The 14713-nt window shown below is 34.9% G+C and overlaps 1 protein-coding gene across 1 annotated transcript in view; it reads left to right on the plus strand.

Annotated features, from left to right (window-relative positions):
• The window catches only part of Malrd1 (MAM and LDL receptor class A domain containing 1), a 583538-nt gene extending 574857 nt beyond the window's left edge, over positions 1–8681 (plus strand). The window contains exons 38-39 of the mRNA XM_013348957.1: positions 6105–6180; positions 8598–8681. Of these exons, the coding sequence (XP_013204411.1) occupies positions 6105–6180; positions 8598–8681 (160 nt within the window). The remainder of the gene's footprint in view (positions 1–6104; positions 6181–8597) is intronic.
• The last annotated feature ends 6032 nt before the right edge of the window (positions 8682–14713 follow it).

Genomic DNA, 14713 nt, shown 5'->3' on the forward strand with positions numbered 1-14713 from the left:
ATAATTTTCTAAATAACAATAGTAGTTACCACTACTACAAAGATTTATATTTCCATTGAGTACAAGCCCTGGATGTAGAAAAAAAGGTAATTTATAAGAAACTATATGTGTCAAAAGAAGAAACAAATAAAGAGTAGTATTAAACCACTGTCAAGTATTAGCGTGTAGTAGACACTGTAACAACTCCATCTAAGAGAGTTTAGCATCTCTACAGATCTCTACATAGAAATACTAGAGGAATGAACCATGCACGCATAAACACTGTAAGAGAATTTACCTTTTTAGAGAAGTTAGCATACGCTGTTTGGTTTTTAAGCACTGGATGCATTTCCTTGAATGAAAAGCTATAGCAAATGAAATGAAAACACCAAAGTCAGCACCATCATCACACATCTTAAAGGGTGTGTGACTGTAGTGCAGTCCATTCCACCTGGAACCTCCAGCATTCATGTCTGGGAACCTGAAATACTGCCTGGATTCTCAGAAACAATATACAGAAGTTAGCTTATTAGTGGAAGTCAGTTCTACCACACAATGTACACAGGCAATATCTTTTAATAGAAAAATCTATTAAAATTCTATGCTATTTGCTTCAAGTTATTTTCATGTCTGCATTGTAAGTGTATCAGTTTCTGAAAGCGCGCTTATTCTTATTCACTGCAGGTAAAAATATAAGCTTGTGCAGTCACTATGTAAATCAACATGCAAATTCTCCAGAAAACTAACAAAGAGCCATCATATGACAAAACTACATAAGTCTTGGTTATGTTTCAAATGCCTGTAATCCTCATCTGTGTTTTGAGCTGTACTAGTCACTATATCCAGGAACTAGACCCAGCCTAATACTCATCTATAGATGAATGGATAAAGAAAATGTGGTTAACATGTACAATAGAATCTTATTTATCCATAAAAAATGAAACCATGATGTTTGCAGGAAACAAAACCAAAAATCATTTTGTCAAATGAAAGAATCCAGAGTAATGTTTTCTATTATATGAAGAGCCAAGTGTGTGTATGTGTGTGTTTGTCTGTCTGTCTATCTGTCTGTCTGGTGTTTATATATGTGTTTGTAGATCACAAATGAAACATGGAATCTTAAGACAGGGGAGGGGTGAATAAAAATGGGACAAAGAGGGCAATGGAATGTATGTAATAGGAAATGAGGGGAGGTGACCAAGTAGATGGGGAAAAACTTAACGGGGGAGTGCTGTAGGAAATCCTACAGCCTTTAAGTTACCTGTCCACTTGGGCGTGACCTCTTATACTATTTATGCCACTCTTTCTTTTCTGGCTGTGGGGTTTGGTTGCTGTTTTCCATTCCAGTAGAGGATTCTGATTTGTGAGTCTACCCCTAAATAAATAATCATCTATTATTCTCAATTCTGAGCTAGGGTGGGATTTCTTTTAAGCATCTTTCTTCAGGGGAGGCAGTGGAAAGGCCGAGAAGAGATCAAAGTATAATAACATGTTTGCCAAGATGCCTGGATGGAACTCATCTCTTTATACGGTAATCTGAAAAGAAATTAAAAATTGAAATGAATAAAAAGGAAGTATGGTTCTGTATGCTTTGAGGAGGACAGGGAAGTCTGATAATATGATCTACTTGGAGATCAACAGGAGAGACCATCTAAAATGCTGTTGCATTTTGTTTTATTGAGCTGGGTTCTCCCTAATCACTTTCTAAGCCTGATTTCAGAAGACACACTCTCAATTCTGTATGGGTGCATATGTGTATTTTGTGTACATATGTCTTTGTGTGCATGTCAGAGCCAAAGAAGAACCATCCACTTTTTTCTTTCCTTTGGGGCCAGGTTCTCACTGCACGGAACTTACCAAGTTGCCTAGGATGGCTGTTCTGTTCGCTCAAACATCCACGTGTCTCTTCCTCTTCTACTTGGGGTTATAAGCATCTACCATAAAACCTTATCATATGCATTGTAGGAACTGAACTCAGATCCTCATACTTATGCGACAGATGTTTTCCAACTAAGCTGTTTTCCTAGCCCCTAAGGGGCTATATATATACAATGACATCATTGCTTAAAGGGAATAGTAGTAGGGTTAGGTGCTTGATAGGCTTGACTTAAAAGCCAGTCCATCTCACTAGCATGCAAAATGACAGGCAAATGAAATGAAAAAAACCAAGGCTAACAAAGATATTAAACCATGTCTGAAAAAAATGGCAATTATGTAAATAAATTTTATAAGTGATACTCTTGCTAATCATAAAAGTAATTAAACAAATTATGAAAGTTTAACAGTGTATAAAATATTAATCGATAAACTTACAGTGCATGAAGGGATTTAACTTGGCCTTTTCCTGTCAATCCTGCCTAGGCTCCTGCCAAGATACAGTCTTCAATATTTAGAGTGACAGTGTGTCACTGTCTCCTTTCTGTTCCTTTCAGCCTGGTGAAAGATTTATTTACCTGGTACTCTAATGTTTTATAATAGCAAGATAATTTCCCCAACACTCTAATAATTAGTTGTGTATTACAGCTTAATGATTATAGAGTTTCAATTGGAAGTGATGAACACATTTTGGAGATAGATAATATTGACAGTTGGATAACGTTAGGATAAGAGTGATTTGTATAATTCATATTGGTTACATTGGCAAATTTGTGTTATGTGTATTTACAATAATATTATATTAGTAACTAAAATTTAATAAAATTAATATTATCATAAAACATTGGTGTGTGTGTGTGTGTGTGTGTGTGTGTGTGTGTGTGTGTGTGTGAATTGAGAACTAGGAAAATGGCTTAGTGGGTAAATCCTTACCTCTCAAGTGAAAGATTTATGTTCAGATCCCCAGAACCCATGTAAAGCCAGGCCTATATAGTACTCCATATCTGTTATCCCAGTACTCATAAAATAAAACTGGAAGGGGAAACAGGAAAACCAGTAAAACTGTGTGCCACCTAGCCCAGTGCACACAACAGTGAATAACAGTCACTCTCTTAGACATACACGTTCACATACACTTACACAAATGAACAGGTACACGCTTAACGTGTCATACACAGACACAAATGTATGAATTACATGGCATATAAAGTATATCCTAATAAAGCTGTTAAAAACAATACACACATTCATCACAAAGTCATGTTTATTGCCATAACAAAGATTTTGATTTTATTCTTTTTCATTTGGTTATTTGCCCCTTTATAATATTTGTAGATTAGTAAGCATGTAACTCAGTGTTTAAATTATTATTGGGGCTAGGAATAGTAAAGAGTTTAATGCAGTGTGCGTAATAACAAATTAACTTGATGGGGTTATCTATAGGGCATTGTGATATTTAATGTATAGATATTCCTGTAATATTAGAAATGTAATTAAGACTGAATTGCACAATTCAAATTGGTTACATTGGTAAGTTTATGTTACATACTTCTACCATAATATTATATTAGTAAAGATACCAATATTTAACCAAAGAACCAAGCATTGCCAATAAGAGCCATAGTTTGGGTTGGAATACAGATAGCTTGAAGCTGCTAGAAGCAGAGTTTGAAGCATGAGAATTTCCACTTACTCTCCTTCCACCAGCACACACTGGCCCCCTTTATTACAACTCCATACCCTCATTACACATATTCTCATCTTTCTAGGTAGTCATCAAACCCCTGAATTCCAGGCCCCGTATATTTCACTTTAGCAGGAAAAATAAATGTTTAAATATTTAAGACTGAAGAATCTTTTCAGAAGAAGAATTGCTTCCTTACACATATTTAGATGACTGAGAATTTTATCAACTTCCCTGACTTCTGCCTCTCAGTCTTTGAGTTGCCTGGGGTTCCATCAGACCAAGCCCGAAAGCAATTGGCTTATATCAACATCATTTGTGTCATCCTGTCTGCTTCATCAGTTTCTAGTCACCTGCCCATCATTTCTGGACTCTCTGTCCTCCCTAGCACTAGAGTTAAGCTTCTTCCTATTCCCTGGTTTCATTCCCAATTTGAACTTAGGCTGGAGTTTTGTTTTCAGTGTTTGTGTCTCTGGCTGCCTCATATTTCCTCGTTCCCAGCTTCTCTCTGTTTTGGTACTTGTTAAGTCATGTTCAATCTGTCCTAGACCAGCTTTGCCTTGCCGTTTTGACACATTTCAAAAACCACCTTTATGCTCTTGCCAGTCACCAGTTAGAGACTGCTCCTATCCCTGAATTTACTGCTCTGACTATGTAACATGAACCACTTTGGGAAGAAACAAGCACAAAGATTCCAAATGAATTTATCCAGGTCAAATGGTGAAATTCCTATGCATTCCGTAAGTGGGTTAAGGAATTAACAGATAAATTGTTGAAATATTTAAGGTTAGATATGTAACTGTTTTTCAAATTATGACTTTAAAAAGCTACGTTAGGTATATGTGTCATTTACCAAAATGTATCCTTAATGACAGTAAACTGTTTCATCTGTGGCATATTTAATCTAAAGGTTTACAAGGCAGTAATGGTAGTGTGCTTAGATGATATTGACAGTCGGGAAGATGTGTTTCTCCCCCAAACATTATCACTCAGGTTAGGGTCTGCAATGCTGCTGCTGCTTAGAAAAATTCTGTGTGATTTGGGTAGATAGCAATAGGAGGACTAGCCTCTGGAAATTTGAAACAGACTACCGTTAAGAGGTTCCTCTTCTTATTTAGGGTGTATACCGATGAACTTGTTAATTGATATTGTACCCCAATTAACAAAAAATATAGCATTTATATTTTTCCTCTTGGTTGCTGTTAAAACAATGGTAATCATCCCAGAAATGTCCCCTTTCCTCTCTCTCTCTCTCTCTCTCTCTCTCTCTCTCTCTCTCTCTCTCTCTTTCTCTCTCTCTCTCTCGTGTGTGTGTGCATGTATTTGGAATTTCCCTCTGTTTGTAACTGAGTAGTTATTGGTTGTATTGTTTTTGTTTCTTAGTGAGTGTCACTTTTTATCAGTTCTTCCAGAGTTGCTTGTCTTCCAACAAGAAGAGAAAGTATAAAAAGAAAGCAATCATTTAGGAGTTCAATTGTGCTGTATTGTACAGATCTAGTCCATGCCTTGAGAAGAAATACTCACATGAAAAACTCTTCAAGAGGCTGAACAGACGACTCTGTGTGAAAATAGAGAACTAGAGTTCAGATCCCCTGATTCAATGTAAACACTGGTTGAGCATGACAACCTTCTCGGAATTCCAGCCTTGAAGGTGGGGAGACAAGGAGTCACAGGAACAAGCTGCTTAACTCAACTAGGCAAAATCGTGAGCTCAAGGTCCAATAGACAGGCCCTGCTTTGGTGAAGAAAGTGAGACTCATCAAAAGTGTCATCTTATGTCAATTTTAGGCTTCCATACAATGTTCAGACAAGTGTATGGGCACCACACCACACATATGTGCTCACACGCAAGTGAATACACACACACATACATGCAAAACTAAATTAATAAAAATAAAGCAAAACTCCCAAACACTCCAGTGTAAGATTGTTGATTAAACTACTCGATATTTTGAATCATGGACTTCAGATTTCTAGAGACTGTCATGACGCATGATCTCAGGATGTGGTTTGGCACTCCTAGTGTAAGAGAGTCCAAGACAGGCTTTCCATATTACAGTGTTATATTCTATTGCTCTTTCTGATGCTGCATTGTTAGAATGACTTGAGCAATATTTAAGAAATCAGCATTGAAACCAACTGACAATCCTTTTATTTGCCAGAGTCTATTTAGATCTAGGTACTCAAGAGTTCAAATTATATTTGTTTTCATGAATGTGTTTGCCTTGGTGTCCTTCAGAGGAAAAAATATAATTTATGGTAATGTATTGATGAAAAGAAGAGTGTGCTGGTGAGACACTGTGTCCCTCAAAAATTTCTAACAATGACCTGAACATGAACCAAGAGCACTTAATACTTATTTATTGCCAGGTAAGGTGATCCATGCCTCTATTTCACTCACCTAAAGATTAAGGCAGATGGAAGAAGAGTTTGAACCTGAACTGGGCAACACAGCAAGACTGCAAAAAAAAAAAGAAAAAAAGAATGAGGAAATAAATTAATCAGTACTCTTTCACTAATATTTGGGTTTTTGTGACCCTGATTTGTTGTTTTGTTTTGTTTTAAGGAAATCTGAGGGGGGTGGCAACTGTGCCTTTGTCAATCCAGTTTATGGGAATTGCATGAACCCACAGAAAACAGAGGTAAGTGGCAAGGTAAATCACATTGATTCAGAAGCAAACACACACACACAGACACACACACACACACCCTACCCATCACTAATTAGTTGTGTTTGGAACCATTTCTACATCATGGCTAAGAGAAACATTCTGGTGAACTATTTCAATTAGGGGCAAAAAAGACATTTAAGGCTCTAGAAGTGAGTGATATTTTCCATTTAGGACAGTTTAATTCTGCTTGTAAAATCAGTTCACAATTAAATGGCTTTGTGGTCACTGTACCGCCTCCAAGAGAGCTGGTAAATCTGAAAAATATCTGTTTAACCCATAGAGGAGCATTACTCAGCTATTCCCGGCAGCCACTCACTGGGTGTTTTATTGGCTTATGTGTAGCCTCACTAATAAGTAGATAGAAGAAAACTTGGATATTTTTCCTTAGTACATTTTTAAAGATTTATTTTTATATGTGTTTTATGTCTACATGTTGGTGTGGGGAATACATACACCTCAGTGCAGGTATAAGCAGGAGGAAGTACACCCAGAGAAGGGCTACAGGTTGTTTGGAGGGCCAGATGTGGTGCAGCAACCTGGGTTGATTCTAGGAGCAGTATATGCTCTGAAGACCTCAGCCATCTCCCCAGTTCTCCTGCTTAATTTTTATAAAATAATCTGTCAGCGGTTTCTAATTTTTTGTTATTGACAACAAAAACAAACACCTTAGAGTCAAGTCAGATGATGTCTAACATTTCAGGACCTTGAATGATGTTATTGAATATTTGTTGACTTTTTACATTTTCATGTTTTCTTCAATAAATATGTCATGTACACTTATAGGTTTTGTTTAGGTGGAAATAAAAAAAAAAGGAACAGGAAGAAATTACACTGACCATGCAGGGATTTATATGGATGACTCAGTGAGAAAATTAAACATATTTCTACTCAATTAATAAATAAATAAATACCCAATAAATACTTACAGACATGCAATATTAATCAATTGAATAAGAAAGATATAAAAATGCATGTATATTTTTGCTGAAGATAAGAAAATTTGATCTTTTTTATCTTTAACTTAGATAAATTTTTTGGTGTCTGATAAATGCTAATTCTAAGAGAAATTAAAATGAAATTTTTAGATGTGAGAATTTGTATGTTAGTATCTCAACAAATCGGCAGTCAGTAAATAGTGGCTACGAAGGTACTCCACTTTCTTCGCTTTCCTGAAAAGACAGTATTTATAGTGCATGGGTGCATGTTTCCCAGAACGCACAGCGAGAGGTCTAGCTCCAAGGCCCACTTTTCAGCATGCTTTCAAGCAGATTTCACTGCAGTTTGACATCAATCATGCAAAGCAAGACTTCATAATTTCATTTTACTTCCTTTCCACATTTTTACATTCTTTTTAAAATTTAATTTTCAGTTCGTTGTGTAGGACTAAAGAAGAAACCCTACCACATCTCTTTCTATTGTTTTAGAGAAATGAGTTAAGTCAATTCCAAGCTCTTTGACATAAAAGAAAAATATATTTATTTAAAATATTACTGTAAAACTCATACAGAAATGTCATATGGTGCTATTGATTTGGGGGATATAGTAAAAGAAACAAAACCCTCTCGATCACCCATCGGTCTCCATCAGATAGGCTCAGCCATTGGCCACCTCTGTTGCACTTCTCTTCCTCAACCCATGCCTCCCTCTCTAAGCTAATCACAGCTATTACTTTATTTAACTGTGAAACTTCACTTGTATCTTTGAGGGGGTAAGAAGACATTTAAAATATACCCATGGTATCATGTCTACAGATGTAGCAGTATTTTCATGATACTATCTAAATGTATTATTCAGTGTTCAACCTACTCCAATTGTCTTACATGTAATAAATAAGGCTTTTGTAGCTAGGTAAAGATTTTGTTGGTGCTGTATTTTTAAATCAGAATCTCTATAAAGAACATGAATACAAATTGATAACGTTGTCTTTTAAGGCTGTTTTAATCTTTGTGTTCTGTATTCTCCTAATTTTCTTCTTGCAAAATATTTTTGGAAGAAACAAGCTTTTCCCAGATAACTTCTCATATTTTAGACTTTCTAATATAGTCAACAACTTTAATTCTAACTCAAAGCTCTTGTGATTTTATTTTATTTATCCTAACTATAGTCAATGTATCAAGCTTAGTGAAATAGTACATGAGAAAGTGTCAAAATACTGCCTTCTGAATTTCTCTATGCTTCCATAGGTGAGGGGAGGCAGCGAGACCTATGTCCACAGGTCCTGCAAATATACTTAGTGTGATCCCATGTCAGAGATCTGGTAGTGTGATCTGAATCAAGGCTCAGGGTACTCTGGTTATCATTAGATATATCCTTTGTTCCTCATGATTCTTTCAGAAGTTTCCTTACTCTGGAAAATACTAACCTTCTAAATATATGTTTCCTCCTAGAGTTCCATCTATTCTTTCTCAAATCCATTTTATGGTGCAAAATCAGAAAGCCTGGAAACAATATCTCATCATCTCAAATCATAACATCAAAACTGTTTCATCCAATATATGTTTATAGAACATTTCATTCACTAAACTGATCTTATAGGAAATAAAAAAGAAAATATTCAAATGTTAGTGTGATTGCAACATACTGAAGCAGAGTTCCTTGTAGATTATTTGAATGTTTCTATGAAATCACAGACAATTCCTTATCTTCATTGCATATCTGACGACTTCAATAAAGCATTCTGCCTAATAGACTTTTGTTCTTTATTTTATATTATTTATTTTAAGAAACTAAAATATAGTTCATTCTAGAGCAAAATTTGAGTGGCCACGGCCTAGGAACATAGATTTAGGCTACCCTATATTCTGTGTTATTGGAAGCAGTTTCATGGTTTTTCAAAACAAAGAGTCATAAATCAAGGTAAGTTTAAAATACATTTGTGAGTTTATCAGGGAGGTGGTTATAATAAGATAGGGCAAGCTCTTCTATAGGGCACAGAGGTTAGCTCTAAAACTCAAGATCAGATTACTTCACATTGGGAATATAAAGAAGTACTAAGTGTTATTTCTTTTCACTAATGCTTAGAAACAAAGCTCAACCCCTTTGCAATCTCATGAGAATGAGCAAATGATGATAAACCTAATTAATAATTACCTTTACATTTTAAAAAGCATAAGATAATTAATCACAAACCCATGTTTATTAGATAATCATGACATATCTACATAGAGATGAAATGCCACATATAAATTAAGAGATGTTGGATTGTATAAATATAATGTCTCTACTTTGATAGTTTCAATAATATATGTATATCAGAAAATCAGATGTGCACAAGGTACATGAGTTTGGTTGCTCATTGTTTAGCTATCTCAGCAAAAACCCGAGTTGTTTGCAACTTTAATTGCTCTCTTCTAGGGTTAGTTCCACTACAGGTGAGATGGTGGCTTCATTGTGTGTAAAGAATAAAGTTCAAGAGAGGAAAGGATAATTTTATCCTGTGTGTCATGTTTTAACATCTGGGAAAACCTTCCCAGTTTGCACTTCTAGATCTACTTTCTAGAATGCATGTCCCGCAAACATCCAGCAAACATTTTCCATCAATGACTTCTTATTTGTCAGAATAGACATGGTGCCCATGCTAAACATATCACCCTAAAAGGATGGAAACTAGCAAGACTTACTTAAGTCCTTTACCATGCAATATCAGGCTAAAAATAGATCTGTGTAGCACATCTACAAATTCAAATGGAACTATCTGAATGAAGCTGAATTTAGAAAACTGTCAACTTAACAGAGTCTAGACTCACCTGGGAGATGGCTCTCTAGGCATGGCTTTAGAAAGTATATCAACTGCATTTACTTAAAGGGTAAACCCTACTCACTGTGGGTTGTGTCATTCCCTAGCAAGGATGCTAGAGTGTATACAGTGAAAAAGGAACTGAGTATGCATTCATTTCCATCTCCTGATTGTGACTGTGACATAACCAATAGCTTCAAACTCCTGCTACCTTAGCTTCTCTGCCAAGATGACTGTACTCTTGAACTATAAATTTCAATAAGCTCTTTATCCTTTGATAATTTTATCATCTCAGAAAAGTAACTGAGACCCGAAGGATGATTTTGTACACTAATTTTATTAACATTTTGTGTGATTACAACCTGGACAAAAATTATGTGTTTTTTTTTTCATTAACTTTTCAATAACTTAATCTCACATTTTATTTTACTCAACTTTTAAAGGTTCATTTTCTTTTTATGTGTATGCGCGTGGGTACATATATGTAATATTGTGTGCATGTACAATGCCAGAAGAGGACACTGGATCCTTTGCAACTGAGTTACAGCGAGTTGTGAGTTGACCTTGGGGTCTCAGAGAGACACAGGACTTTCAACTGTGGAGTCACCTCCCAATCCCCCGTGTCACCTTTGAGTATTTCCTTGCATAGTGTATCTCTCTAGTAATTATTTTTCAGAATTTTTCTTTTGTTTCAACAATAAAATTATTGACTCCATAAAAATTAATAGTGAGGACAAAAGGAGTTGTTATTAGTTAAGTGTGGCCCCATTACTGTGGGGCATATGTACACATTAAAAGTTGTGTTCATGGATTCAGCGAAGAAAAAGGCTGCTACATAAAAAATTGTATCAAACATGCAGTTATTTTTAAGAGAAAATTATTATCTGACCTAATTTTGTATAAAAACTAAGAGAATTCATGACACAAAGAGTATTGATAACAGAAAATCTGCACAAATAGAAATGAGACTACAGCTAAAAACATTAATTTGTTCATGCAGAGATGTGTTGCATACACCCTAAAATATTTTAACTTTTTATATGATATTCTAAACACACATGAAAATTCTATGAAGCCAAAAGAATGGAATTTTTCTGAATTAATGTGATATTGAGATAATTTACTTTTCTGTGCAGGCTTCTTCTGAAAACTTTCTTGTAGAAGACACTGCTTTCACCACTGTGATTGCAAAACTGGGTAAAGGAAGAAGAGCTGACAAGCAAATCAGAGAATGTGCAATCTGTCTAACTCACACTAAGGGCAGGGAAGCATCTGAACCTCTCTGCTAGCTTGGACTGGGTTACATTTTTTTCTAATCTAGGACATATCAGGACAAAGGATCACAATGATTAATGCTAATTGATTCTTTGGGTACTTAAGCTATCTCTTTATTAATCTGTTTTATAATTAACATATTCATCAAATCCGTTTTAGGCAAACAATAATAGCAGTAGCAAACACTAAACATAGTGAAAATATGAACAACATAGCACTGTATGCAGTTTACATATTTTAGTTGATAAGTATAATATGCTGTATACTATTTTTAGTGTAACTATATACATGTAGCTATTTAATATGAAGATTGACTTAGTTTAAACTGAATAAAAAATTAAAATGCAGTGCCTCATTTGAACAGCACTGCAAGAGCTCAGTAGTCACATATGCTAGAGATGTCTATACTGGACAATGATAAAAAACATTTCTATCATTCCAGTGATTTTTCTTGAATGACACTGGCTTAGGTCAATGTTGAAATAGTTTTTCAAATATAAAAAAATTTGTTATAACTGTGAGTCTAAAAGGTACTAAAGGGTTTTATCATGTGTGTATGTTGACTAGAGACAGCCAATTTTCACAGAATAATGATGGATTCTAAAGAAGACAAAGTACATCTATCTGGAAGAAAACTATAAGGTATCTATAATGAAGTGCCACTTGATAACATTTTTCTGCTATATAGATATTATATAGAATTCAAACAGAGCTACATCATCTTTGCCTGTTTCATTCTTTTGTGTTTAGATGGAACCTTGAAAACACTACAATTATTTGTTTTCTCTTTTCATCTTCTTGAACTTCAATCATTCCCTGATGTTTATCACACCATAAAACAGAGTCAAGTTTGCCTCTAAATAACAACCACTTTGTGCTTCCCACCTAAAAGCCTTCTGCAGTTAGGGAAGCAAAACAAAATATACCAAAACTACTTATTCAGAGTGATGTCTCTTACAGTTCGCAGTATCAAAATTCATTCTTATAAATAAAATTCAGAAGAAATTTACATAGAAATATAAAAGAACCAAGAGATTTTTCCTTGTCAAACGTCTTCTTAAGCAGAAAAGAAAAAAAAAAGGAAAGAAAAAGAAGAAAAACTTCAGCTATGCACTTCCCTGACAAATCAACACCAGGCTTGTGATTCTTAACATGATTTTGGTTTTCTCTGTGTCAGCTTTACAGTGTTTTGAATCTCATTCCTAATGTATCTAGGGGACCACTGTTAGGGGCTAACATGTAAGACAAAGAAAATGAGGGCAGATGCTCTTCAACACCAGTGGAAAGACAGACATCACTCCTTCCAGCCACATTCTGAAGTCTCAGCAAAATGAACTTCCTGACCCATCTAAAATTAGAGAACTATATAACCATGGACCACTTAGAGTATGTCTGAAACAAATAATGCTAATCCCAAAGTAGCTGCTTAAAGATTCACACTGACACATGCCTGCAAACACTCTGGCTGAGGTAAGTGCTCTAAAAAACATCTTTCCCCTTGAATATGGAAACAATAGAAACAAACTTTCTAAATTTTTGATGTTTAAGAATATTTGGTTACTTAAATATGCTTCCAGAAATTTTATAAATAACTTCCTAAACTGTTCAAAATATTTGTATAAAGATTTGTTTTTAAGAAATCATCACAGGAAGTGGGAGTAATTATTTCATATCAGTATAATAAAACTTTGAGTCAATAAAATAAAGGCCAGTCTATAAACAGCGGATCCATTTTTCCTTTCCAGTTCCCTCTCCTTTTGTTTCTTAATTTTTTATTTTACATGAAAGTAGATAATCAAAGGGAAAGCATGTTCAATTAGTCAACGACAGAAGTTGCTATGGTATAATACCTCAGAGCAACAAATAAAGGAAGAATAGAGGACCAAGGTAGTCGTGTAACAACATAGTGGTATTTATAAATAATTGTAAAGTTTGAAATAAGGGTTCAAAAGTGAATTCTGTGATACGTGTAATATATTGTCAAAATCATATTCTATTTTCAGAAGATAGAAAATAAAATCATTCTTTCTAACATATTTCATGAAAATAGGAAAATTTTAATAAAACTTTGAACAAAGACCTTATAAAGAAGGCAAAATGAAATGAATGTCATTTACAAACATAGTTGGGAAATACTAAACATAGATGCTATGTCATTATATAGATATACATGTTCAGATTTGTGTACATGTATTATGATTTGGTTATGAAGTATTACCTTTTGAAGGCAAATAGTGTTCAGAAGTGGGACATCCATAGGCATAGTACCTTATGGATAAAGCCAGTTCTCATTTGAACTCAGAAATAACTTTGGCAAGTCATTGGACTATGACTCATTTGTTCTCAACTGTTGCACTGATAATGGTATATATAATTGGAAGAAATGGAGTGCTGATTATATTGGAATAAAAATGTCTCCCATAGGATCGCATATTTGAACATTTGGTCTCCTCCACTAGTCAGCACAGCCTTGCTAGAGGAAGTAAGTCACTTGGGGTAGACTGAGAGCAAAGAGCTTTACCCTGCTTAGTTTTCTGTCTTTGAGGTGAATGTGACTCCTCAGTTTCTTGCTCTGGTGGCTGCTACCATGCCTTCCTCACCATTGTGGACTTTCCTTCTAGATTGCAAGTCAAAATAAACTCTTCTGTAAGTTGCCTTTGGTCATGGCATTTTGTTCTAGCAACAACAAAAACAAAATATTAACTGGAGAATTTAGTTAATTCTCTGTCTCAAAATCAACAAAAAATTAACTAATTAGCTAGAGGTATGTCTTAGAGGATTTACTTTGCCCTAAGTACTTCCTGGTTTTGTTTTGTTTTTTTCTGCTTCCCAGGTACCATGAACTAGTGGTCTGCCCCTCTTTACTCTCTACAAAACACAATCTTACAGCAAGCTCTGTGACCCTCTGGCTGTAGGGCAGTAAGATGGTTCAGCAGGTAAAGGCACTTGTTGCCTATCCTTAACACTAGAGTTCCATCCCAAGACCTAAATGGTGAAAGGAGAGAACTGATTACTGCAAGTTGTGATCTGACTTTTATACATGAACGTGGCATAGGAGAATTCACACATGTACACACGAACATATTCACATGCACGACCAGAATTCACACATGTACACCAGAAAGACAAAAATTAAGTGGTTTTATAAACAAAAGGATTAAAATCTAAGTATCCTAGAACTGAAAATTTTCCTGTTCAATTAAAGGAACCAGTAAGCTACAGAAGAATAAATTATACAGTGGCAAATTTTATTTGAAGCCAATGAGTACTCAAATACAGAATTTGAACACTACAAACTCATAAGAAAGAATAAACAGAAAAATTGATAACATTCATGAAACTCACAAAGGTAGGAAGCCAATTGTGAATAAATCTTCAAACTATGAAGTTATCAGAAAAATCCAAATTAAATTTACAACTATATATGAGTGGGTATAAGGTTAACCTATATTACTATAAAACAAAGAATGTCTCTATATTTTAAGTAATGTC

This window comes from Microtus ochrogaster, chromosome 16, assembly GCF_000317375.1.
Source record: "Microtus ochrogaster isolate Prairie Vole_2 chromosome 16, MicOch1.0, whole genome shotgun sequence".
In the NCBI taxonomy this organism is placed as follows: Eukaryota; Metazoa; Chordata; class Mammalia; order Rodentia; family Cricetidae; genus Microtus; species Microtus ochrogaster.